Raw genomic sequence first — 25,959 nt, forward strand, 5'->3', positions numbered from 1 at the left:
CAACTGAAAATAAAGATTCCTCCATCTTAAATATGAGTTAGTCCAAAGCAAAAGGATATCATTTACAATGAAATATTGGGAGGACATATCTCACTACCCTTTACCACACTGCAGGTAATCACTGAACTAGAAGTTCATCACAATTGATTTCTCCAAACAGTTCTCACTCCAGCCTCTCCTGAATTTCACAGCCAAGGGAACACACTAGAGCCTCCCATTCTTTTAAAGTGCCCTTTCTGGGAGCCACAAAAATGCACAAGTCCTGCTCCCACAATTCCCACTTGTTCCCACTTAAAGTAACCTCCAACAGCCCAATTCTTCCATATGAGCTGGTGAACCATCCTGAAGCACAGATAACCTAGCCAGGAGCAGTACTTCTCTTTTTCCTGGTGTTAACACTCAACCCTTCCACAAGAAATCAGAACACATATGAGATGTAGCAGCAGGGTTAAACACATGGGATTTGTTTTTATCAACACCTATGAGAAGTATCAGTGCAGATATTAAATGCAGATTTTTCTTTTTTCCTACTACCACTTTTATATTTTTATATTTTCACCAGGATTCATTTTAGCAATGCCCAACTGAGCTGTCAGAGTGTTGCTCAGAACTGGGGCAGTGAGGGGAGCAAAGCAACCTGGGGGAAACATTCCCCATAAAGCCACGTTAGGAAGCTGCCCAGTTTTGCTCCACCTGCTTGTTCCTCCCCCCTTTTCCTGACTGCATCCAACAGCAAATCCTGTTTGTACTCCAGCTACAAAGACATCAGCCTTTGGCAGAGTGACTGGAATACTCAAACATCTCTGAAACAATTTATAAGAGCCATCAAAAGCCAAAATTTATAAAAAAATATACTTCACTTACTGTTATGTAGTCCCACTTGCTCTGTTTCTCTGAGAGGAAGATCACTTGGGGAAAGTGCAGAAGCATTGGAATACAGTTTTTCAACAGCTTGTGTAGCTTTCCTGTCTTCTTTCTCAGAAGAAAGTCTTATCAAGGTCCTTTTCCATTCACTTGTGTGTCTTTTTTTCAAAGAACCAAGTCCAGGCAGAGAGCAGTGCCTGTGGGTGCATCTCCTGGTTGTCATGGCAGGAATGCACCATGCTCCATCTCTAACAGCACTTGAAAATCAGTCACTGAGTCTCACAGAGTCTCCCAGCAGTCTCCTGTGAAAAGGAGCTGATCCTCTCCATACAGGAAAGAAAAGGCTCTTTAAGGGCCAGAACTCTTGCTGGCTGTGAGGGAGCAGAGGAGGATGTTTTGCTTTTGGTGCAACAAATGCCATTAGAGAAGCAATCCCTGTAAGCAGGCATGTGGGAAAGCCCAGAGCAGCAGGATGAGGTGCTTCAGCCTGATCCATGCCAGCACCAGAAGGGATCCCCCTTTCAGAGCTGTCCCAGGCATTAAATGGGCCCAAGGCAGGGAGCTCACACTGCATGCCAGGCTCCATCAGCCTCTCCATGGAAGGATGCAGAAGCTCAACCACGGTGCTCCCTCAGCAATCACTGTCCTGGAACAGCGTCCTCCTCCACAGGGATCTCTGGAACATGTTTGTGTGGAGTTACAAACAGGATGTTGCTTGCCAAGAAACTTCTGATTCGTTCTTTACCTGTGAAATACAGGGAGATATAACACAGGTGAGAACATGTTTTGTATTTGCAGAAACAGATAGTCATAAAAGAACATGTTTAAACTCTGGGTGCTTCTTCTTTTCATCAGCTCTCCAAAGGATGCAGAGTTTGTTCTGAACAGGACAATGTTAATCCCAACCTCTCTAAAAACTAATCAAGCAGCATCACAAATTAACACTGTTCTTCTAAAATACATCCACGAGACAATGATTCACAGCAAGGCTGGTGCTCTGCTGGCATCTAGAGGGAGAGGGGGGAATCATCTCCCCAGGTATTTCCACAAAGAAATCCTCATTCTTTCACCAAACAGCTTCAGCCTGCACCCTGCAGACCAAGGGTCACTGACACACCACTCTGTGCTCCTGTGTGTCCTCACCTACTCCTTGTGAAGGGAAAGGAGTGCTGAGAATTAATAGCAGTTCCAGTCCCACAAACTTATTCAGCAGCTTGTCTTCCCTGCCTCTAATTCCTTTTGTAGCCTTATGACCAGGAACTTATCTTCCAACTTGCCACTGATAAGCAAAAATTTTTTTTTTTTTTTTTTTTTTCTGTAAGAGCAAGGAGAGAATCACTGCCTAGAAAATCTGGAAAATCAATCTACAAGTGCAGTAAGGTTTGTTTTTTTTTTTTAACTCTTGTAGATTTTAGAAGCAGAAGAGATCAGATCACATTCATTGCACCTAGAGAAAAATAAATAGCAATGTTTACAGTGGTGTCTTAGCAGAATAAAATCACTGTTGACAGAAGGTTTTTCTTCCCTCCCAAACCACAGGGCAGCCCTGCAGAACCCTCACCTTCCTGTGCTGGTGATATTACCTACAGGTACATGTAATAAGGTAATACTTTGATGGCACTGCATGCATTTCCTGACCTACTCCCACGGTGTGTGTTCTCATTTTTCCTAGATCCTTTGCTGAAAAGATTGTGCCAAAAACTTCATGCTGGGAAGACTTGACTATTGCATTTATTAAATGTTTAGGAGCTACTCACTCTTATCAGATCATGATTAAGGAATGGCACTTAGTAACTTACCTAAAGCCATGGGCTGAAATGATGTCAGCCTGTTTGTGGTTTCCTCCATTTCAGGAACATTGTGTCAGCAACAAACACCCCCAGAGGACTGAGCTCTGTCCTCAGTGCAGCTCTAAATAAAAATCTCTCTTCTTCATGCAGCTACCTATTCACACAAAGACAGAAAACAAAGAGTTTCTACCACATTTAGTCCCCAAATTCTATTTGAAGGACAGAGTACTAAGCACAAAAGCTTTTTTTTTCCCCAAAAAACTAAGCTAAAAACCTCCACTACAACCCCAGGATCTTCCATGGGGGTGCTTATTGTGGGATTTTTTTTATTGTTTCATTGCTTCTTGGAGATGTTGGAAAAGGTTAGAACAGAAATTCTGATAAGAGAGTAAGGAGAACAACATAAAGTGCAGACAACTCCAAGTGTAAGCTCAGCTCTTAAGACAAATCCAAAAGGCTTCAGGGAGTGCTGGCTTTAAACAAAACCCAATGACACAGTTGGTCCTTGGGTGCCCTGGCTGAAAGCTCAGCTTCACCCTGACAGGACAAGTCCTGAACCACAGAACCTGCTCTGGGTCACTGTCCACCTGATGCCACCTCCACATCTGCAAGGTGAAACCAGACCATGGCCAGGGAGTGCATACTGGACACAGAAGGGGAAAACAAAAGTGGATAACAAAACCCCCTTAAATTAGCCAGGCAACTCTTTTTAAATGCAGAGGCTCAGCTCCAGGGAAGGAGCCCGGCCAGACCAAAACTGTTAGTAAAGAACCCAACTGACCACAGCAGCTCTAAACTTAGCTCAGCAGCTCGCTCCACACCAACTCACTGCCAGGCTCCACCCGGCAATGGCACAAAATGACTCCAAATGTTCTCAGCGCTGGAGGAGCTGCTTGTGCCAAGCACAGAGTCCTGTAAATAGGTGGCTGAGACAGCAGCAGCTCCTTCCTTTCCTTCAAAAGCCTGGAAAATCCTCGCTCGCAGCCGCAGGGCACCACTGAGCAGCACGTGGTAATTGCCGGTAACGGCACACAGCCTGTTTTCCTCTCAGGTCCTTCGTGGCAAATCCAAACCGAAAGCAGAGATCAGCACCCACCCAAATTTACACAATATCCTCGGATGTAGCTATGCCACTGATTAAACACACCCAGGAGAAAGCAGGGACTTGCTGGGGTAGCACAGCGAACTCAGGTGTGCATTTCTCTATCCTTGCCAGAAAACTGGTAAATTTGCCTGCTAAAAATTGAATATAAAAAGGCAAAGATCATCCACTTCCAAATCCTCATCTCAGTTATCTGTTTCAAAGGTGCATAAATCCAGCAAAAAAGATAAAACCAAAAGCAACTGCTAAAAATGGTTGAAAGATGATAGAGTCATGTTTTCCCTATTTGGACAACTGGCCAAATGGTGGATTTTGTATTTTACCATGCAAAGCTGTTGCTGGCACTGGAAAGCTGCTGACCATGAGGATGTGTTTCACTTGCAACGAGCTCCTCGTACAGGTGCAGGTGCTTGAAAATGGAAAACAACCTCGGGAGCTCCCATTCTCCACCTGTTTCTTACACCTTGCTGGTGCAGGGGAACATTTATTGCTTAATTATCTTTACCCTGGCTTTTCACACCCAGCCAAAGATGTGCCATAACAATTTTAGGGGTTTGGTGTAATGTGGGCATTTCCTTCCAGTCAGAGCTCTTTTATTGAACTGCTTTGTTTTATTGAGAACACAATACGAAATGAATTCACTTTGTGGGTTTGAGGATGTGCTTTGCATCTAAACCACATTACATTTGTATTCTGGTTAGGGTGAAAAAAAATAAATAGCTATTCAGAAAAAAAATTAAAAAGTAAAATAAAAAATAATAAAAAAGAAGCTTCTTACAGCAATGCAGTAGCTCCGTTCATACCAAGCTATTTTCAAGCTGTTACAAAAAAATTATCTTGTATCTGTTCTTTTCCTGTAATTCAATGTCTAAGTTTACCTGTGACAAAGCTGCTGCTTAAACGCCTTTTTGGTATTGGGTTCTGCAAAAAACAGGCGTTCAAAACCTACCCGGGATGGGTGGGATGGCACAGGTGGGACTTAACAGGGAAAAGTCGCAAAGGTGTCACACCGAGATTTATAAAAGGGAAAGGCTGGGGCTGCCTGGCGTTGGGTCAAACCATCCCTCCCTCAGTTCCCGGCTCCCTCAGGACTGAGGGCGGGATCCTGTGGGCTCTGAACTCCATTCTGCACCATCCCTCCCTCAGCTCCCGGCTCCCTGAGGGATAAGGGAGGGATCCAGAGGGCTGTAAGCTCCATCCCTCCCTCAGTTCCTGGCTCCCTGAGGGATAAGGGAGGGATCCAGTGGGCTGTGAGCTCCATTCCGCACCATCCTTCCCTCAGTTCCTGGCTCCCTCAGGGCTGGATCCTGTGGGCTGTGGACCCCATCCTGCACCATCCCTCCCTCATTCGCGGCTCCCTCAGGGCTGGATCTTGCGGGCTGTGAGCCCGATCCCTCCCTCATTCGCGGCTCCCTCAGGGCGGGATCCTGCGGGCTGTGAGCCCGATCCCTCCCTCATTCGCGGCTCCCTCAGGGCGGGATCCTGCGGGCTGTGAGCCCGATCCCTCCCTCATTCCCGGCTCCCTCAGGGCGGGATCCTGCGGGCTGTGAGCCCGATCCCTCCCTCATTCGCGGCTCCCTCAGGGCGGGATCCTGCGGGCTGTGAGCCCGATCCCTCCCTCATTCGCGGCTCCCTCAGGGCTGAGGGCGGGACTCCCCCCGAGCCGCGCCCTGGCGCCCCCTAGCGGCCAAGAGGGCAGCGCGAGACAAACCCGCCCCGCCAGGCGGGAAAACCTCTCCTAAGCCCCCAAGCCAGCGCGCGGCTCCTTTATAGGCGTCCGCGCCGTTCGCCGGCAGGCAGGTGGAAGGGGGCGTTTCGCTGGCTGGTTGAGTAGCGCGCAGGCGCGCGTCGGTCAGCCCCGCGTGACGCGCGGCCGGAAGGCCCCGTTCTGGAAGCATCCCGGGCCCATCCCGGTGAGTCCCGCTCGGCCCGGCCATGCCCGAGAGCGCGCCCGCCAGAGCCCCCGGCGGGGCCGGCAGCAAGGCCAAGGGCGCCTACCAGGACCGCGACAAGCCCGCCCAGATCCGCTTCAGCAACATCGCCGCCGGCAAAGGTGCGGGGGGAGCCGGGCCGAGCCCCGCGTGTGCCGCGATTGGGGCGGGGGGCGGTGGATCCCCGGTGCTGGGCACCGCCCGGACCGCGCCCGGGGAGATGAGCGGGAATTCTGTGGGTTTGGTGGCTGGGGGCTGCCTGGGATGGGCTGGCATGGGGAGGGGGTGCGATGTTGGGCACTGACAAGAGCCCCGGCGCGCTGCGTGCTGTGCTCCGTTCCTTTGTCATTCCCCAGATTTAAAATGGCTGAATCAAGTGGTCAGATATTGTTAAAAAAAAAACAAAAAAACGTGGAAATCAGGCCTGATACTACAGCATTTTGCATAATTCCATTATTTGGGATCCTTTAGTCTGCCTGGGAGCTGTTTAAAAGTGGGAGGAATTTTATTTTAGCAAACACGATTCAATGATGGAGTGTTTTAGCTCTTTGGACGTTTGCCTTTCTTCCCAGCTGTTGCTGATGCAATTAGAACGAGCCTTGGACCAAAGGGAATGGATAAAATGGTAAGCTTTGTGTTTTAAGTTCTCAAAATATTTGGTAATGTAAATTTATCGTGTCTTGTAGAGGATGCCACATTTGGCCTTAATTCTTTCCCCTGTTTTGGGTATTTAAGGGAAAGTGGGAACTAAATGGATATCTTGGTTTTGAAAATTATGTTAAAAAACATTTTGAGCTTCAAATGAAAGATTTGCAGCTACTGATCAGAAGTGTGCTCCTGCCCTTTTTTCCCAGATTCAGGATGCTAAGGGAGATGTGACAATCACTAACGATGGTGCCACTATCCTGAAACAAATGCAGGTTCTGCACCCTGCAGCCAAAATGGTGAGTTCCTTTTCCATTTTGTGAGGAGCATTACCCAGGGTAGTAAAAGAGCAGGGAATTTTGTGCATTGTGCTCCAGGAACATTTATTTTCACTGTGGCATGTGCTTAAGAGTTAACTATTATTTAAGCTTTGTTTCTATAACTGACTTGTACCACAGCTGTATTTTGGCTAAAAAAGTGTCTGTGTATGGGTAAACAGCACTCTATATATTTATTTTTTGTCATAATTTCTCCTTTAGTTAGTAGAGCTGTCAAAAGCACAAGATATTGAAGCTGGTGATGGCACGACCTCTGTTGTTGTCATTGCTGGAGCTCTTTTGGATGCCTGTTCCAGACTCCTTCAGAAAGGTAAATATATTTAATTAACATGCAGAAACTTTAGGTACAGAAGTCTTTTTGTCCTCTTGCATGTGTGGGATGAAGCTTAAGTAGCTGTAATCAATTGGAAGTACAAAGAGTGTTCCCACATTCCAGGGAAATTGGGGAGTTTCATACAGGACTGTGGGAAAAGTTTTTTGGAAATCTGAAATTTAATCAATGTCAACCTCCTCACATGCATTAGCTGAACAGCAGCAGCTTTAGGAAAGTGCTTTTGGGATGTCAGGGATCACAGGGAAATGTGCAGGGCTTGTCTGTGAGGACAAATCACTTGGAATGTTACAGCTTTTTCCCTCACTTTTAATAGCAGAAAATAATAAGGGAGGTCATACACTGGGGAAGATTATTCTGCTGAAATGCCTTCACCAAAAGACAAAAAAACCAAACAAGGTATGTTTGAACTGTGAGGTGTCTAAGAGGCATTTTTTAATGCTCTTCACAGGAATTCACCCCACCATCATTTCAGAGTCATTCCAGAAGGCTCTGGATAAAGGTGTCGAGGTGCTGACCAACATGGCCCAGCCCGTGGAGCTCAGTGACAGGGAGACCCTGCTCAACAGTGCAACAACTTCCCTCAACTCCAAGGTACAGCTGCACTTGGACTGGCAGCTCCAGCCTAGCCAGGCATTTCAAGTCTAAGAAAGAGCAGTTCTGTTTTCTGTACATCCCTGAGTGTGGGTTTTCCCCCCAGAATCACTGCTCTGTCCCTGCCATGGAGCAGCTGTTAAGATGCTTTGTTAAGACATCTTTGCTTCAAAATTCTGACATCCAGTATTGAAGCACAATGAGAATATTGTGAAATTCTGTTCATCAGTGTGAACTCTCTCACCATGTTGTTTTACTGTTGCATTCCTTAGGTTGTGTGTCAGTATTCCAGTTTACTTTCTCCCATGAGTGTTGATGCAGTGATGAAGGTGATTGACCCAAGTACAGCCAATAGTGTGGACCTCAGAGATATTAAAATCGTTAAGAAGTTGGGGTAAGAAACAGTTTGTAATTAGACAGATTTTTGTCTCTGTGAGCTCAGTTTGCTAGAGTGCTCCAGTAATGGGTTGTGTTTGTTTCCAGAGGCACAATTGATGATTGTGAACTGGTTGAGGGACTCGTCCTGACTCAGAAGGTGGCAAATACCGGCGTAACCAGAGTGGAAAAAGCCAAAATTGGCCTCATTCAGTTCTGCTTGTCTGCTCCAAAGACAGATGTAAGTCAGGCTGTGGCTAGAGCAAAGCCTTGTGACAAGCAAATAGAATAACAAATGCTCTTTTAAGACACTATGGTGTAATTTAAATTGTGTTTCCTAAACTGTCTCTAATAATATTTTACTGTCATGCTTCTTTGTTTAGAATTACAGCATCTTACATTAAATAACGTGGCACATTTTGAGACTCGCTTTTCTCTTTTTTTATTTGAAATAGATGGACAACCAGATAGTTGTTTCTGACTATGCTCAGATGGACAGGGTGCTGCGTGAGGAGAGAGCCTACATCCTGAACCTGGTGAAGCAGATCAAGAAGGCTGGCTGCAATGTGCTGCTCATCCAGAAGTCCATCCTGCGGTACGTTGATGCCCAGGCACCGGCTCTCTGTGGGTGCTCAGGACCACAGTTGGAACTCTTTGGGAAACTGAAGCCAAACACAGTCACACTTGGCTGAGTAACAATGGCTGTACCTTTAGAAAGCACCAGCACTGTCTGTATTTTGAGTTTGATGACATCCTTGTTTTGTATTCTGATTAATTTGAGCACTGACGCCTTCCCTCTCGTTTTCAGGGATGCTCTCAGTGACCTGGCCCTCCATTTTCTCAACAAAGTTAAGATCATGGTGGTTAAAGACATTGAAAGAGAGGACATTGAGTTTATATGTAAGGTAAGGTGGGTCATATAAATGAGCAGTAGTGCCCAGCCAGGGTCAGTTTATTGTGAAATTTTCATAAGTTTCATGTTTTGACTATAATATTAGGGCAGACATTTCCCTAAAAAAAGTCCTGCTTGTCTGGACAGTCCCACTTCTATGGAAGGATTCAGGACAGTCCCTTCTGCGTTTTACTGTCATATGCAGAAGGACAACATACAGTTTTCTTGCTGACTCTGCAGTCAGCCTCTGAATTAATATTTTTCCCATTATTTTTTCAGACAATTGGAACGAAGCCTGTGGCTCATATTGACCAGTTCACCCCTGACATGCTGGGCTCTGCTGAGCTGGCAGAGGAGGTCAACTTGAACGGTTCTGGGAAGCTAATAAAGGTGAGTGAGGGGCAAAATATTAATACCTGAACAACTGGTGGCTTTGTTTTTTACTATGGAATTTACTGCATTTAAGTACCTCTTTCTAAGCTCTGAGTAGTAACCAACTTTGGCAGTGCAGTGGTTTCGCTTGGCCAGACATCAGTGCACAGTTTGAAAGTACCAGTGGCAATGCCTTTTTGTCCCAAACTTGTATTTGTTCTCCAGTGTCAGTATTTGGTTTTATGTTTTAGATTACAGGCTGTACAAACCCTGGGAAAACTGTGAGCATCGTGGTCCGTGGGTCCAACAAACTGGTCCTGGAGGAAGCCGAGCGCTCCATTCACGATGCCCTGTGTGTCATAAGGTGCTTAGTGAAGAAAAGGTAATGTCTGTTGGGTTAATGAGTGTCACAGCAAGGCTGAGTGTGTGTGCAGTGCTGTGCAGTCAGGTTTGGTGGTTTCTGTGCTCTCAGGGCTTTGATTGCTGGTGGTGGAGCCCCTGAGATCGAGCTGGCGCTGCGGCTGAACGAGTACGCGCGGACGCTGAAGGGGATGGAGTCCTACTGTGTCCGTGCCTACGGGGATGCACTTGAGGTCATCCCCTCCACCCTGGCTGAGAATGCAGGGCTCAATCCCATCTCCACGGTCACAGAGCTCAGAAACAGACATGCCCAAGGAGAGAAAACAGCTGGCATTAATGTCAGAAAGGTAAAGGAGGGTTTTAGAGTGCTGGAGTGTTACAGGGGAAATGCTTAACCTTAGGGCTGGACTAGGGAGAGAGCAAGGTGGTGTCTCACAGTGGTAGCTTCCCTAAAATTAGCAGAGGGAAATTATAGTTTGTTCTCAGAAACTCACCCTGAGCGTTGATGGTAGCAGATTATTAAATGCTGTACCCACAGGACAAGAAACATCTGAACATCTCTACAAAAGTGTTTCAGCCACAACAGTAGATCTATTTAGAATGATCCATCAGTAGGATCTGCTATGGAAGGTGGTCATAAACTGGGAATAGCACAACAGCATTTTCTCAGCTGGCACTGTTGACCTTTTCTGTTGGCTGATTTTTGACTAGATCTGTCAAATGCTTGGGGAGTGTGATTGTCTTGCACAAAGTGAAGGCTCCCTCTTCCCCTAGGGTGGCATTTCCAACATCCTGGAGGAGCTGGTTGTGCAGCCTCTGCTGGTGTCCCTGAGTGCTCTGACCCTCGCCACAGAAACCGTGCGCAGCATTCTCAAGATTGATGATGTGGTGAGTGGTGTTGGCATCGTGGTTTGGGTCACCCTTCCTTCACATGCACCAGGATAGTGTCAGTCATTTGCTGTGCTTCAAAATGCAGTGACTGTATTCTCAGTTTGTGTTCTGCTTAAGGCCTTTCAGCCTTTCAATAACTTTAGCTAAAACTAAATGCATTATAAATTTTGCACCACAAAGCAAGGAATTAGTCACTAAAAGCCCAGGATCTTTAAACAAAGAAGGAAGTGTGATGTATCCTGTGGTTTCTTCTGACTGTGTGTCCTCCCTGCAGGTGAACACTCGAGGATAAGCTGAGCAGAGAGGTGGGGACCATGGCCTCGAGTCCTGCCCTGTAGCTGGAATATGGATTCCTCACCAAAAGCGCCTGTGTGAATTGTCTTAAACTCCACCAAGACTGATGTACTTTGTCAGGTTTAACTTAAAAAACAGTTTGTTTTCAGAAAGAAAATGCTGTTTTATCAATAAACACGCAGTAGTCTACCTGAGTTTTTGCTGTATAATTTTGCTAGAATGTGTTAGGTTTTGTTACATTTGCTTTTCTCTATGGCTGTAAAGTTTAAGGCATGCAATCAGCTCTTGTGATATATTCCAAAAACACCTCTGAAGTGCACAGTAGTAACACTTAGCTAGCTTTGAGCTACTTCTAAAGTAGCTTCTACATGGTCTCCTCCCCCTTCCCCCAGAATCATTGCTTTTCCCAAGCTGTTGAGAATTCCATAATTCTATAATAATGCGAATTAACTTCCAACTTCTAATTCTTAACCTAACTTAAATTAACCCTTTCATCTCCATTATTGCTATATTGAAACAACCTGATTCCTCTTAATGTTTAAAGGAGTGTTTCATGCATTTCTTCTCACACTTCCATTCATGGTTGGAACTGGACCTTCTGAGTAAATTTCCATCATGGTGTTGTGACTTGCCAAGTAAAACAAACAGAATGACTTATCTACTAATTAATATTAGACAATCAATTTATGCATTAATGCTCTGCATGAATTATTCACTGCAAGGCGGAAAAAGCTTCTTTAATAACTTGGGGGTGCAGAAATCGTGGGCTTTCCAGTAATTGCCAGAACCCCGCAGCAAGGCACCCGAAGAGCCGCAGGGGCAGCGGCTGCGGGGCGCTCGGGCCGGGCGTTAACGCGCCGCGCTCCCGCCCCGGGGCCGCCTCCGCGGGGGCGGAGCGGGCTCCGCCTCTCCCGCTGTGCCTGCCCCGCCTCTCCCGCTGTGCCTGCCCCGCCTCTCCCGCTGTCCCGGCCCCGCCTCTCCCGCTGTGCCTGCCCCGCCTCTCCCGCTGTCCCGGCCCCGCCTGTGCTGCGCTAGCCGCTGTCCCCGCTGCGCTGCCCGGCATGGAGGACGCGCACCGGGCCGCCCGCCTGGCCGCGCTGTGCCTGCGCACGCCGCTGGACCCGCGCACTCGGGCACCGGCCGCGCTCTACGAGCGGGGAGCGCCGCAGGTACCGCGGGCACGGCCGGGGCTGCGGGCACCGGGCAGCGCTCGGCGAGGGGCTCTGCCTCCCCCGGCCCGAGGGACGGCTGGCAGGGGCCCTGCTGCGGCGCCGATCCCTTAATGAGCTTGTGGCACCGCGGCGGCGGGAGTGCGGGTGGAAGAGCTGTGCCTACCCGGGAGAGGCTGCGGTCGTTCCGTGGGTCCAGAAAAGAAACTGCCTTTATACACCTTTATACACCAGATATATACATATATATATATATACCTATATACGTGTATGTATCTGGTGGCAGCAGCAGATTCAGGGAGGCGGAGGATGCTGCGGGCGCTTTAAATTCGCTGCTTCCATCCCGTAATTCCCATTGCATGAGGTCACTGCTGGGGTGAAAACACTTGAGGACTTTTTGCAGTGAAAACCTGACAAGACATAGTTTGTTTTGTTGTTTTTGTTGTAATATCAAAGCTTATTAAAATACCCCTGTGTGGAAAATAGCACTCCAATTTATTTTATAGAGAAACTGGCTCATGACTTTTTGAGACATGCTGCTTAGAACAAAATGAAGCTTTTGTCATGCTGACTAACCTGGCTTCAATAACTTATCTGACTTGTGTAAGCTTTAAGAATACTTAAAGAATATTAACTGCACACAGCTGCAAAGAGCCAAACAGTATTGGAAATATAAGCTGTGCAGAATGCCTGTCATTTCACAGGAACCTATGGAAATTGAATAAATATTTATGCACAACATCTCTAATGACTTATTTTTAGAGTGCTTATGGAACTAGGAGGTTCTGTTTGCTTGTATATAAAGGCATTTTTAGAGCTGCATAGTAATCAAGAAAAAAATTACTCTTTACAAAATAGGCTTTTTTCTTTTGATAAGTCCTTTTGATCATATCTATTGTTATAAACATATTGATTGCAGGGCAGGCTTGGGAATTTTTACAGACTTTAAATATGACCCTTAGGATTTAAATTAATATGCACTAAGATTATTCCATGTACTTCTGCATTAACATTTGTATGCAGGTATCTCTATTTTGTGTTATTTTACCATTCATTAGACCTAATTAGGACAAAACAATGTAAAGAACCTTGTTCCCCTTCCTTCTAGCAGGAAAAATTTACAAACATCTCTTCTAGGATGGCTTTGACTTGGATTCAAATATCAGAGAGCAGACCTCCCCTCCAAAGAGAGACTGTGACAACTGGATAGACTTTTCCAAAATGTACAATTCAAATCAAGAGTATTACATGAAGCTGGAAGAGTTGAAGAATGCCCACATGGAGACCATGGCAAAACTGGAAAGCATGTATCAGAACAAACCCTCTTTAAAAGGAGTACAAGCCTTAGATAAGAGAAATGACACCTGTCCAAAGTGCTGTAGGTAAGTTTGGGGGCACTTTTTGGCTGAAGATTCCCTAATATTTTGCAGGCATCTGTAAAACAGCAGGGTGTGTTTCTGGGCTATAGTGTTACACTCCCCATCTTCCATAACCAGATAATCAGAGAAAAGTCAGTTTTGATAATGGGAATGCTCATTACCTTGCTATTGGTCTCTGAGGTTTAGAGGTGGGTGTGCAGCAGGGACTGGGTAGCACATTTAGGAAAGCACAGGGCCTTTCCCAGGTCAGGAAGTGGTGACTTGGTGATCAGCACTGAACCAGCATTTTTGAGTGCCCCGTGTGCTGCTCTTTTCCCTTCCCTCCCCCTCAGCCCATTCATTTTTGTTTCTAGCACTGATTCCTTAGAGTGGAAGGAATTTCACTCAAATACAAATCTCTGGCTTTGCATCACTCTTGGACTGGCTCAAACAAAGTTTTTTTTTTTCCTCCCCTTTATTTTCAAGGCCAACTTGGGACAAGAGCTCGTATCAGCCTCTTAACCTGCACAAATCCTTTTCAGACTCAGACTTAAGTGATCCCTTGGACTCAAGTGTATCCGACACGTCTGAGGTAGAATTAGTGTTTGAAGAAAACAGCAGTGAAACTGGATCATCCTCTTTTGCTAGGCAGCAGATTGAAAAAATGTGGGATGGGTTCTCTCTGGAAGACTACATCTCCCGTGCCAAGCACAGCTTGCCCAGCTCACCACCACCCTGCAGGAAGGTGCCCAAGAAACAGAAGGTGTGGTCTCCCAGAATCACCGTGCCCAAGCCCTTCCAGATGACCATCAGGGAAGCCCAGAAGAAGGAGCAGAATGTCAAGTCCAAGTCACGGATTGAGCTGGAGAATCACTTACTGAAGAAGCAGCTGGAGGAGGAGGCAGAGTGTCAGAAGAAATTCCGAGCCAACCCCGTGCCCGCCGCCGTCCTCCTGCCGCTCTACCAGGACATCGTGCAGCGCAACGAGGAGCGCAGGAGGTCTGTCAGGGAGAGGAGCAGACTCAGGCTGCTGGCTTCCCAAAAGCCATTCCAGTTCATTGAGAGGGAGAGGCAAAGGAGAGAAACCAGGAAAATGCAGTTAAAAGATGTTCTGCCGCCTGAAAGTCAAAGCAAAGTGTTCAGAGCGAGGCCGGTCCCGAAATGTGTTTATAGTCCAGATTACAATGACAAGCTGAAGGAGAAGGAGCTCTACAGGGAAATCAGGATCAGGATGAGAGCAGAGGAGTTGCTACGAAATTCAAGTGTACCCAACAGCAGACTGGCCTTAAAAGAGACCAACAAAAACAAGAAACAAAAGAGCACTGAGCACAAACCCAAAATCAAACCAAGCATTCCTGATTTTGAACTCCTACATGAGAAATTCCAGGAACGCCTCCTGCAACAAAAAAAAGTGAGACCCCTCACAGTCTGTGAGCCTTTCCACCTTTTTACTTCCTACATTCCCTCAAACAAGGACAAGATCCTGAAGGACATTGAAGAGGATGAAGAGACATTGAAGGAAACACGGTGGCCCTTTGCCTCTCTGAGACGGAAACCTCAGATGGGGCAGTCAGGGGCAAACCCACATCTCCTGAGAAGAGGAAAATCCAAATTTCCCAAAAACACAGAAGCCACAAGACGAAGGCTACAAGCCCTGAGGTGCTTACAGATGCTCTACTTTATATATACTTAGAAAAGTAGATTGATTTTTATTTTTTTTTATTACTACATATTTGATATTTTTTTTGGTGTTATTTTTGGTACTTCTACATTTGCAATTAATTATTCCATGCAGTGAATGTAGGGTTTAATTTTTTTATATAAGGGCTTATAATATAAATCTTCAAATATTTAAATATGGGATTTCATTAGTATTTGTTATTGTTAGAGGAACACTGGTGCATTTTTGTCAGCATGTCCCTAAGAAGAAGACAAATATGTGCTGTTTCCCAGGATATCCTGAATCCCTTAAAATGGCACATACCTTCTGTCCTCTCATAGCAACCCTGTTTCCACCCTGTTTTTCTCTTTGGAATCATCTTTGCCAAAGCTTCCTTTGAAGTCTTGCTCTAGATTTAAAATGAATTTAGTCTTAGTTTATTTTCCCCACCAGGAATTCCCTTGAGGAAAAGAGAAAGCTGGAAGAACAACAAAAGAGGAACAGAACAAAGCAGAAACAAAGAACGAGAAAATTCCAGAAAATTGTGATGGCTCGGGCTGAGGCCAATGACCCACATCAGAGCCTAGCTCAGATGTCTAAATCCAGATTAAAAACATTCAGGTATTTTGTTGCATTCCCCTGAATCCTGAACACCTCATTCAACAATGAGAAGGAGATGTTTGGGATTGCATTGTATGTTAAACATACAATGTGTAAAAAAAATAGCTTAGTCTAAGTTTAGATACTTACCTGTGGAAAATTAATTGTGGTGCAAGCTACTGGTTAAAAAGTGGCCAAATTTAGCATTTCAACTGGGAAATTGTTGCCAACCTATATTGAACTCAAGAGTATAGAAATACATATATATATTCCACAGTAGGTTATTATAGATTCAGTAACAGGAGAGTCCTGTGTTTTCTCCATTGAGAAATCATTGAGTATCAACTAAAGAAAAAAGGTAATAAAAATGAAAAGGGAACAGTGTGGATACAGAATATCCTTGCAGAACTGGATTCTGCAGTGGTGTTGGTACAACTTTGGTGCAGCAGTGAGCATTTCACAATTCACTTCTTTGTCCCAGCAGGCCCCCACTGAAGAGGGAAATTAAAGCAGGAATATTTTAACTTCACAGTGTAACAGCAGTGGCTGCAGAGGAAGCTGCTGGTGTTCAGGAGGAGTGGGATCCAAGGTTCCCTGGAGCAGAGATGCCATGCAAAGGCTGTTTGTTTCTCACTGAGCACACAGGGAAGAGCAGAGCCTTCTTGGAGTGCTGTAAGCTGCCACATGGCTCCAGCTCTGTCACAGCTCTAACCCCATCACTGCTGCCTGGCCTGTTTGGGGCTAATTTAACCCTCTCTGCTTTTCTAATCCTAAAGCACACTGGTCCTGTTTGAACAAGCCTTTGGTGGGGTTTGTGGTCTGGCCTGGCACGGTGGTGCTGCTGCAGTGCTGTCAGTTTAAGGTGCTGTTACATGGGGATGGTGAGAGGCACTGACTGCTCTGCCCCTACTGCTTCACATCTGGGCAAGATTCTTGGGCAGCAAGCACAAATCCTAATTTCCAGTAACCTGGCATAGTGTTAATAACAGGAGCTTTACAATCCCTGTGTCCTGGTGTGTGATCTGCTGACTCTGGGATAGCAGCAGAAAACAACTGGAGTCAGAGCAGGTGGAGAATTAAGAGAGACTGTAGGTGATTGTGGATGTTGTTTGAGTTCATTCAACAGCAAATTTCACATTACAGCTTGATCAGATTTCAGGAGCTCTTGTCTGGGAAATGTAAAATGCTGCTGTTGCAAAGCAAGATCACTTCCCTGGTGCTGATGCAGAGGCTGGTACAAGTGTTTAACCTGAAAATGCTCATTTCAGCACAGCTGGCCAACGAGGGCTGGCAGTGGCAGTGCTCTTCCAAAGCAAGGAGCAGCAGGGAAGTTCACTTCCCAGCATGGTGAAGAGTTCAGAGATGGTCAGGGAGAGAGGCTGGAGGAAGCAGAGGTGTAAAAGGTCCCCCCTTGATCTCAAGCTTGCCCTGAAGTGTCTGACTTGCAATGCCAGATCTGCCTGTCCCACCCTGAGGAAGGGTTACAACCCATTCCACCTGGATTATCCAATGCTCCCTGTGATCCCAGAGATCATTCCAGTTAGGAATCAACAGTTTCATTATCCTGCCCTATTGACTGGGCCCTTGACAAACCAGCTCAGGAAAAAAGTGTTCCACAATCCAGAACATGGCCACCTCCCTCAGGTGACCAGCTGCTAAAAAGTAGCACAATTCTCATAATCAAGAACACTGATTTTTATTTAATGCTCTTCATTTCCTATGGTGTATTCTGTTTAATTTTGCCTAGAACAACTGGAAAACCTGTATGAAATCAGCATGCAAAAACCTCTAAGTATCCAAAATTTTTTTACCTAAAAATCCCAAGATTCCAAACTCAGCCCCAGTTTAACTCCAGTAGCCAGGAGCTGCCTCTGCTTAGCCACAGTGACTCCTTCAGAGATGAATTGTTCAGTACCTTTTATATATCTTGAAGTATGACAACATTTAATTTGTTCTGAGCAATTTAACTGCTGTAGAAAATTGCTCCTTCTGCTCTAAATTAATAATGATTTCTCTTATACTCTGCTCCCTGTAGGAACAACGAGAGGCAGAGAAAGCAGGAATATTTGCAAGAACTGCAAGAAATGGAAAAAAGGGTGAAACAAATGCCATTGCTTTTTGAAAGAGTTGCTCAGGTTGCCTTATTTCTGAAATACTAATTAATCTTGACTGATACTGAATAAGATATTTGTAGTCTTGACATTTTTAGAAGATAATTTAAAAAAAACTTTTCAGGGCAGTATTTGTCCATTTCAATCTCTGTTTCCCCATCTTCATATAAATATCAGTAATTTTTGAGATGTGCTTACACAGGGAACAGAGAACTGTTGTAAATGTGTGTGGTTCAGTTAGAACATGAGTAACTCTGACCACAACCAAATATTACTGGTACAAAAAAGTAAAATCTGGTATAAAATTTTCAAGTATTGTTTTGCCATTCTTACCTGCAGTGAATAATCTTTTCCAGTTGTCAGCTGCAATGAATGAATCAGAGGGTTAATATAAATAAAAGTACCAAAAACCAGGCATTCAATGCATTAGATAACATTTAACCATTGTGGTTTTTCTACAGAAAAATGCCAGAATAGCTGCAGAAAAGTATTATTCAAGCAGACTGAGAGAACTGGGGATCTGCCCAGAGTTTGTTTCAAAGAAAGGAGAAGCAGCCAAATCACTGCAATTCTCCAATGCTGGAGATTTTACCTCTGTTGCTGTCAGAAAAAGGTACAGATGACTGAAGGCTTTTTCTTTTTACCCACTACATGTCTAATAATTAGAATTTTTTTCATGTGTAGATGTAAGGGTTTTTTAATGATTTTCAGTATTTTCCAGGGAACTATTTGACTATGTGGTATGTTAAGCATTAGTATGTATTTTTGATTGCTTTTCCTAAATTAAACATTTTTTAATAAAATAGAGAAGAGCTGCTTAACCAAGCTGGTTATGTTACATAATGCACTTCAAAGAAAAATGAAGAAAAACATTTCTTTTTTGTTCCTTTCATCAAAAAATTCTGGCAGGTTGCTGTAAGTCACTACCTTCACATTTTAAATTTTTTAAATGAACCTTACTAAAAAATAAGTTTTAGTACCTATCGGGTGTTATGATTTTAAAGGGGACAGAATTTTTTTAAAAATTGGAATATATAGGCAATACTGTTATTTTCTAGTATGAAAAGAGACTCTTGTGTCCCCCCTTCCCTTTTCCTTCCCCAGTTCCACCCCAGCCATGATTACCAGGCTTTGTCATAAAGGTGGTTTAACACCTCCTGGAAAGCACCTTCCCAAAAATAAAACCCCACATGCAATTTGTCTTTTCAGAATTATCAAGGTCAAAGCAAAAAAAGGGGAATCCCTGGAGGAAGCACCTGGTGACAATCCCCAGTGTGAGCAGTCCTGGGAGGAGGAGGAGGAGGAGGAAGAGAAGGGACAAAGTGTCAAAAGCTCCACCCCAGGTGAGCAGTGCAGTGATCTGGAGGATGAGGCCAGAGGCAACCCTGATGTCCTTGAGCCTGAATCCAGCCAGCACAGTGAGGAGGAGGAGGAGGAAGAGGAGGAGGAGGAGGAAGCAAAGTCAAGCCCATCACTTGGTCATTCCCAGGAGGAAGAGGAGGAGGAAGAGGAAGCAAAGGCAAGCCCATCTCCTGATCATTCCCAGGAGGAAGAGGAAGAAGAGGAAGCAAAGGCAAGTCCATCTCCTGATCATTCCCAGGAGGAAGAAGAGGAAGCAAAGGCAGACCCATCTCTTGAGCATTCCCAGGAGGAAGAGGAGGATGAGCCCAGGCCCAGCTCTTGGTCTGGCAGGTGCCAGGAGCAGGAAGAGGAAGCTCAGTCAGACCCTGAAGCTGAGGGTGCCTCCCAGTATGAGGATGAGGAGTATGAGAGTGATGATTCCCAGGAGAAGCCCAGTGATGAGGAAGGGGACTGACAGGAAGGGCTGGCACTCAGGAACCTCTTCCAGTGCTGGCTGTGGAACAGACACCAGAAAAAAAACTTGGTGCTTTGCTACACATCCAAAATTCTGTGAATTTTTACCTCTTAGTTTAAGGGACCTGCTAGTGCAGGAATTGTGTTTGTTTCCCAGTAAAAATAATTTCCTTTTGTATCACTCCCCTTCATTGCACTCTTCTGTGACATTAGTGCACCTCTGTTCTCAAAATGAGCTGCAGCCTCATGGTTTGATAATGAATTACACACTGTGCTGTGTAACTACTGAGGGCTCATATCCAGCTCTTCCCATGGGTTGGCAAAGCCAGGGGAGATTTTGGAGCAGGAATTGCCATTTTATCCCTGGAAAAGGGGAATCTTTTTACCTCAGGTAACTCTAGTTGTATGAAACTATGCAAGGAAGTGCTTTAATACCTCTTCTTACATACTGGCAACTCAGGACTTCAGCTACTCCACAAAAACTCTCAAAAAAATGTTTGGAATTTGTTTGGAATATCAATAGTACCTCCTCCTACTGTTACTGACTTTCTTGCTAAAAAACCTGTTACTATTTTTCCTCCTTATTTTGTTGCACAGTTTCTCCATGTTTGGAAGTTTTTTAAGCATTCTTATTTATTTTTGACTTGTGAACATAACTAATGTGAATTTGAAACTTTTTTAAAAGCTTGAATTAAATATCTGTGAAAATATTAATCCTTGCTTCACGAGAGATTTTGCTTGTAGTTGTCAGTGTTTGTAATTCTGAAGAGTTGTACAATTACCAATCACACATAACTGGTACTTGTCTCTAGGAAATCAAATCATTTTCTGAAAGAAGGCAGAGGAGCTCTAAATTATGGTCTTTTTCTCAGATTAATTGATGTCAAAGGAAAGAAGTCAAATCTCTTTCTAAGATTTGACAGCACTCAACTAAGTGTTCTAAAAGAACAAATACATAATTGTTGAACTACTAATATAGAGATTAAAAATACCAGTAAATTTCCTCTGAATGTAGAGAAAGTAGCAAAACCAAGGCTTTTTAAGGTTTTAGAAGGAATTGGGAACCTGTGTATAATTTAGATTGAATTTGTCACTGAATTTTAAAATATTTTTAATACAATAACAGAATTAATGAACATAATAAATATGATATAACCAGGAAGAGTTAGGACAGCTTTTAGAGGTTATGCCTCAGCTTTTTTAGCATTTCTGGAAAAGAAAAACAGGACTGTGTGGACTAAGGAGATCCAGTTGATTTTGGATTCCCAAGATTTCCAGGAAGCATTTCTAGGACTGTAATTGCTACCAAAGACCTTAAAGAAACCAACCTTTTTGTAGGAAAAGAAAGATCCTCATGAATGGGGGATCAAACCTTGAGGTATTAAAGGAAACCACTTATGGAAATCACTTGGAGCAGCAGAGCCTTTCAGATGGGGAGGATAATGAGATTTAAGTCCAAAAAGCTGTTCAGAAATTGCATTACAAACATAAAGGGATAAACATTCCAATAAGGAATTAAAAAGCAAAGAAAAATCAGAGATGACAGAATAGAAATGGAGACAGACAGGTCAGGGTGAATTAAACCTTGTGAAGCAAGTACAGCAGTAAAAAATATATTAAACAAAGAAGAGCCATGTACACCTGTCAGGAGATGAAAAATAGTTTGGCCTAAAAACTAAGTCATGATTTGATCTCTTTTTTTTTCCCCTTTTTTTTTTGCAAGGAGGATGATTTAAATGTAGAGAATCCAGAGTAACTAATAGGATGAGATCACTGGAAAAAAGAACAAAACTGTATTAAAAAAACCCCAAAAAACAATAAGAAGAAAATCAAAATCCAAAAGTGATGTAATAGAAGCATTTTAAGGCACAAAGCTCATTAGAGAAGAAGTGCTAATGAGTTATTCTTTCAGGGAACCCACCTAGCAGGAGGGAAAGGAATAGGAAAGTTTCTCACAGATTACTGAATATTCTGTGTTTAATATTTTAATTAATGGCAGCACAAAAGTAGAAACATGTTCAAAAATTTGCAAAGAAAATGAGAAAGGTGTATCTGAAAAAAGGATTAAAAATACCACATGGGAAGAAGGGGGTAACTTTGCATGTGAAATGTAGTATGAAATAATTTTGAAGTGCAAGAATAGTGTTTCTATATAATAATTATATTTATATTCTGAAATAAGAAGCCAGAAGTTTGGAATATGTGATTTTTGAAGCATTTTTTGTATTTACAATGTTGCTTCCTCTAGAAACCATCCCTTCCTGTACATAGTTATCACAACACCAAGCAGGTTATGTTCCCTTTTCCTCTGAGGAGAAAATTATTACATCATTACCCTTTACAGCTGCTCCAGATGAAGGCAATAACAGAAGAATTCAAATTCTAGAAGGAAATATTTACACCCATCCCTATTTTGAAATTAATTATGCTGTCATGTAGAATACTCAAGGCTTCTCTAATGGCAGCAAGCAAAACCTTTGCCTGAATTTGGCAGGTAATAGTTAATCTAAAGATCAAGATATATTATTAAAAATTATTTTTAACAGTGTGTCTGTCCCATTGCCCTCAAACTGAATCAAAACATGAATTTTGTATACAGAATATTTTTGTCCAGGAACACTATCTAGTATATTATTACAAGATATGGCAGCTGCTGGCTTTCAAACATTAAAATAATGAAATCAGATAAATTAGTTAAAATGAGGTAAAATTAAAAACAGTTTGGTCTCTGTGCTCCTTACCCTTCAGTGGAATTACAGTTCTGCCTCTCTTTTGGTAAATTACTTGGCTTTAGGAAAAGAAAACAAAAAACAAACAAAAAAATCTTTGCATACTCCAGCAAAACTTAAAATTGCTTCTTTCTTCAGTAGGAATTCCAGGTATTTGAGGAATGAACTAAGACTTACAAATACTATCAGAAAAATTCCTGCCTCTGCTGTCTGCTGAAATCACAGGAGTCAGATGGAGCAGAGAAATCAGGACAGAGAAACCAGGGACAAGGAAACCACTCAGACATGAGTGAAGGTCAGGAGGTGACAGGGACAGCAGGACTTGCCCCCCATCAGTTGTGACCAGTGATGATCCCTGTGCTATAGCACAGAGGGGCAGATGTCAGCAGGCAACAAATACTCTTATTTTCTGATAATTAACACTCTGAGGTCATGTTTCATTTTGTGAGCACAAAGGCAGTTGTCAACAGGACTGAAAACAAGAATATTTGCACCTGCACAGCTCAAAACTTGCCACTAATAGTCAGGGCTTAGTGCCATAAGGAGATTACACAATAGTTAGGCAGGTTACAAAAAGAAGGTTAGTAAGATTAGGCAGGTTGCTGATTAACTGTAGCAACCCCTCCACCAACACAGCCAGGAAATTCTGGTTGTCAGGATAATGAATTGGTACAAACCACATTATTCAGATGATTTCAGACACACTTGTGGGTGGGCCTGTTTCTCAGGTTAACCTGCTGTGCTTTTTCACGTGTGTTCCATGCCATCCCACATTTTCTAAGATGAATAAGAGACACACAGATTATGCTTGTAATAAGTAGTAAAAGCAAACCATCAAAAATCAGCTTTTTGTGTGTGTCATTCTGATTAAGCTCTGCTCTGGGGAGCTCCATCCTGTAACACTTTTATCCCCAGGCACTGGAATTGCCAAGGGCACCATCCCAGCTGCTCAATGATCTCTCAGATCTGACACTGGAGGGCCACACAAACAGCTGAGTGTGAGGCAACAGCCCTTGAAAAGGTTTGGGGTTTTGAACTCTGAGTTTTCTAACCAAGAATGTGACTGCAAACATTGCACAGCAGAGTTCCAGCCCCAAGAGCTGTGGCTCATCTGACTGGCACACAGGGGGGCTGCTCATGGTGCTCATCACTGCAAAACATCCACTCCTGGCAAACACCTTTCAATGGGTTCATGAAATGTGTGATACTGCACAACTGTGAGACTTCCAGGGCACTGAGAATTCCCTATATCCCTTGCATGCTAACCAGACTCACATCTAAATCCTGAGTGAAACCTTCTTTCTCCTGGCACTCTGCTAATGCTGATTTAATTCAGGCCTAGCAAGCTGAGGCTGAGTTTAACTCTGCTGGTGGAGCTGGCTGGGTACCTGTTTGCCTGCTCCAGCTTGTTCCTGCCCCTGAGAACTGGCACACAGCCCCTCCTGTTCCCACAGCTCCCTTTCCTCCCTTTCCCACTGAAAGGCAGCTCAGTGCTGCCCAGAAAAAGCCCTCAGTTTCCAACCAGCCACACAACTCCTGGGTAATATTCAACATTGTGTAAAGCTGCTCAGTTCCATGCAACAGTCAATTCTCTCCCAGACACCTCACAGGCAGCACCACACCCAGCCCAGCTCCCTGCCCTCCCACCCTGATGCAGAGCCAGCAGTTACAAAACACAGAAAATTCCAAAATCCCATTTGAGAGCACACAGCAGAACTCTGCACTGGTTACCTGTGACTGCACACTAAATGACAGCAAAATTCACCCTGGAAGATGGTTCTGTAGAACAGAACTCTTCTTTTAGAGTCAGAGTTCCCACATCCCAAGAGAATTTCCATTCCCTGCTACTGCTGGCAGCCAAAGGGGCAGGGAAACCAAGTGGGGAACATCCAGGTACATGAGGACCTTCCAGCACTCTCCCTGCTTCCACCCTGTTCTCTCAAGTCTTGTGTCTTGACAAAGAAAACTCTGCAAATTGTGTAAAAAGCTTTGAATTCCTCAGGCAAAAGAAATTCTGGAAGGAGCAAATATTAGGATAAAAGAGCCAAGTCTGTAGATGAGATGCCTGAAGGTTTCACAGATCAGAGCACAGAATTATCCAAAGAAGCTGCACATCCAAATTTGTCTGCTTACCCAAATCATCTTGCAACAACCAGGTAGTTTCCATGAAGGGGTTAGATTTGGGGATTTTTCTATAAACACCAGTTTTATCAGTAAAACACATTATCTAAACCATGGCACAGAGACACTGAAAATCTGTTTCCCTTTTTTTTGGTGAGTTGTGCTCCATCCTACCTCACTGCCACAAGCCCCTTTCATACATCACCCACTCAACACAAGCCTCCAGCTCTGCTGTTTCATTCAGGCAGCACCCTGCAAAATAATGGAAAAGATCACAGCCTGATAAATTATTTGCAATTTCTGCATAGATGGCTGTGGATACATAAATGAGAACAAAGGGCTGGATGTTTTTATCCTTTACCAATGTCTGGTTTCAAAGAACTGTTTGAAATTAATTTAAAGTTTGTTTCAGGTGACAGGGAGCAGTGCCTCTCCACTCTCCTGGCTACTTACTGTTGAACAGGGTCCAAGGTTTGTAAAGTCCAGATCAAAAAGTCCTTCTGAGCATCCAGTAACTCTTCTGAGCTTGCTGAAATAGTAGAAATAATCTCAGGAAAACACTCCAGACCACAACAGAAGTTCTTTCCAGCCATTTTGGTGAGGATTAGTGGAAGCAGAAGGGAAGATCAGATGACTGCTAATAAAGATGGGGAAACAAAGAATGAGAGGAGCTGTTCATTTGTCTCAGTGAGAACACACAAGCATAGCCCAAGTGTGTTTCTTATTTTCTGTTTAATGTACATAAATCAGTTCTCAAATGCACAGAAGGATCTGACAATCATTTCCCCCAGACTTCTGTTTTAAGCCTAGCACACATTTTTTTACAGTTATTTTGGAACTATGACAGTCTTTTTTGGGTTTTTATTTGTTTGGGTTATAGCTTTTTGGAGGGAGTGAGTGGGGGATTGTGTAAGGGTTTGGGGTTTTTTTTAGAACTTCCTGCAGCACAATCTCTTTGGACTCTGTATCCCAGACAATTTGCTGCAGAACATCTACTTATATCCCAGACACACAAAGAACAATCATAACAAGAAGTATTGTACTCTCTACTATAAACACTGCCAGAACAAAATAGTAAGATTAAGGGGAAAATAGTTAAAAATAGAACTCTTTTCTTTCTGCAGGAAATAACATGATTTTCACCCCAGCCTCTCTTGTCATTGTTACAACAATGGTTCATTTTAGGCCATATCTGACTGCACTTGCAATCAGGAAACCCTGGCACAAATGTGCTGCAGCAGCTTGTGCTTTGTTTGCACTGAATGCCTGGGCCAGGACTGCAGGTTTCAAGAGACTTGCTGGAGGTTGACAGAGCTGTTCCAGGGGTAACATTTTCCTAGAGCACATTTCCAACCATATCCCAGTGCTCCAGAGTACTGGAAAGCTCTGCAGGTCTGAAAAGTGGTTCTCAGGATCTGTCATGTTAGAGTTTTGGGGTTTTTTAAAAAAATCTATCCATTCCCCTTAGCCCCAGACCAGAATTGTGACCTGTAAGCTGACATCCCTGGAGAACATGGAAGCATTAGGATCTTACCTACATCCCCAGAATTCATCTTCACTGCCACCATGAGTATTTCTCTTCACACCACAGCTAACACCAAATTCATATTGAGGCTG

The 25,959-nt window shown here is 44.0% G+C and overlaps 2 protein-coding genes and 1 long non-coding RNA gene across 6 annotated transcripts; 2 read left to right on the forward strand and 1 right to left on the reverse strand.

Annotated features, from left to right (window-relative positions):
• Window positions 1-1,054: 1,054 nt before the first annotated feature.
• Window positions 1,055-4,260, reverse strand: LOC306798668. 2 transcript variants are annotated; one of them, XR_013773433.1, is made up of 3 exons: window positions 4,080-4,260; window positions 2,664-2,808; window positions 1,055-1,540 (listed from the first exon to the last, which is right to left on the reverse strand). It is a non-coding gene; the product is annotated as an uncharacterized lncRNA (long non-coding RNA). The 2 variants fall into 2 exon arrangements; XR_013773434.1 differs by lacking the exon at window positions 1,055-1,540 and adding an exon at window positions 1,569-1,609.
• A 1,299-nt stretch (window positions 4,261-5,559) lies between these two features.
• Window positions 5,560-10,973, forward strand: CCT4 (chaperonin containing TCP1 subunit 4). Its single transcript, XM_079297973.1, has 14 exons — window positions 5,560-5,809; window positions 6,260-6,312; window positions 6,542-6,631; window positions 6,872-6,980; window positions 7,453-7,595; window positions 7,868-7,989; window positions 8,079-8,211; window positions 8,426-8,565; window positions 8,779-8,875; window positions 9,142-9,252; window positions 9,486-9,616; window positions 9,707-9,941; window positions 10,369-10,482; window positions 10,760-10,973. The coding sequence occupies exons 1-14, from the start codon at window positions 5,692-5,694 to the stop codon at window positions 10,775-10,777; spliced, it is 1,614 nt and encodes a 537-aa protein (XP_079154099.1). The 5' UTR covers window positions 5,560-5,691; the 3' UTR covers window positions 10,778-10,973.
• Window positions 10,974-11,788: 815 nt separating this feature from the next.
• On the forward strand, window positions 11,789-20,202 carry FAM161A (FAM161 centrosomal protein A). Of its 3 annotated transcripts, XM_079297971.1 has the most exons (8): window positions 11,789-11,948; window positions 13,086-13,330; window positions 13,793-14,965; window positions 15,420-15,587; window positions 17,602-17,701; window positions 18,139-18,290; window positions 18,887-19,196; window positions 19,299-20,202. In XM_079297971.1, exons 1-8 carry the CDS (start codon window positions 11,841-11,843, stop codon window positions 19,491-19,493), a joined length of 2,451 nt encoding a protein of 816 aa, XP_079154097.1. In that variant the 5' UTR covers window positions 11,789-11,840; the 3' UTR covers window positions 19,494-20,202. The 3 variants fall into 3 exon arrangements, with proteins under 3 accessions (XP_079154097.1, XP_079154096.1, XP_079154098.1); XM_079297970.1 differs by having other exon boundaries at window positions 18,887-20,202; XM_079297972.1 differs by lacking the exon at window positions 15,420-15,587 and having other exon boundaries at window positions 18,887-20,202.
• Window positions 20,203-25,959: the final 5,757 nt, after the last annotated feature.

Source organism: Erithacus rubecula (genome assembly GCF_903797595.1).
Source record: "Erithacus rubecula genome assembly, chromosome: 2".
Taxonomy (NCBI): domain Eukaryota; kingdom Metazoa; phylum Chordata; class Aves; order Passeriformes; family Muscicapidae; genus Erithacus; species Erithacus rubecula.

What these genes read in the sequence shown, in the direction of transcription:
- CCT4 (XM_079297973.1), top strand. Translation starts at nt 5,692, where the DNA reads ATGCCCGAGAGCGCGCCCGCCAGAGCCCCCGGCGGGGCCGGCAGCAAG. An exon ending in TGTCTGCTCCAAAGACAGAT is followed by an intron (nt 8,212 to 8,425) that starts GTAAGTCAGGCT and finishes TATTTGAAATAG; the next exon opens with ATGGACAACCAGATAGTTGT. An exon ending in ACATTGAGTTTATATGTAAG is followed by an intron (nt 8,876 to 9,141) that starts GTAAGGTGGGTC and finishes TTATTTTTTCAG; the next exon opens with ACAATTGGAACGAAGCCTGT.
- FAM161A (XM_079297970.1), top strand. Translation starts at nt 11,841, where the DNA reads ATGGAGGACGCGCACCGGGCCGCCCGCCTGGCCGCGCTGTGCCTGCGC. An exon ending in ACCTGTCCAAAGTGCTGTAG is followed by an intron (nt 13,331 to 13,792) that starts GTAAGTTTGGGG and finishes TTTATTTTCAAG; the next exon opens with GCCAACTTGGGACAAGAGCT. An exon ending in TCCAGATTAAAAACATTCAG is followed by an intron (nt 15,588 to 17,601) that starts GTATTTTGTTGC and finishes TGCTCCCTGTAG; the next exon opens with GAACAACGAGAGGCAGAGAA.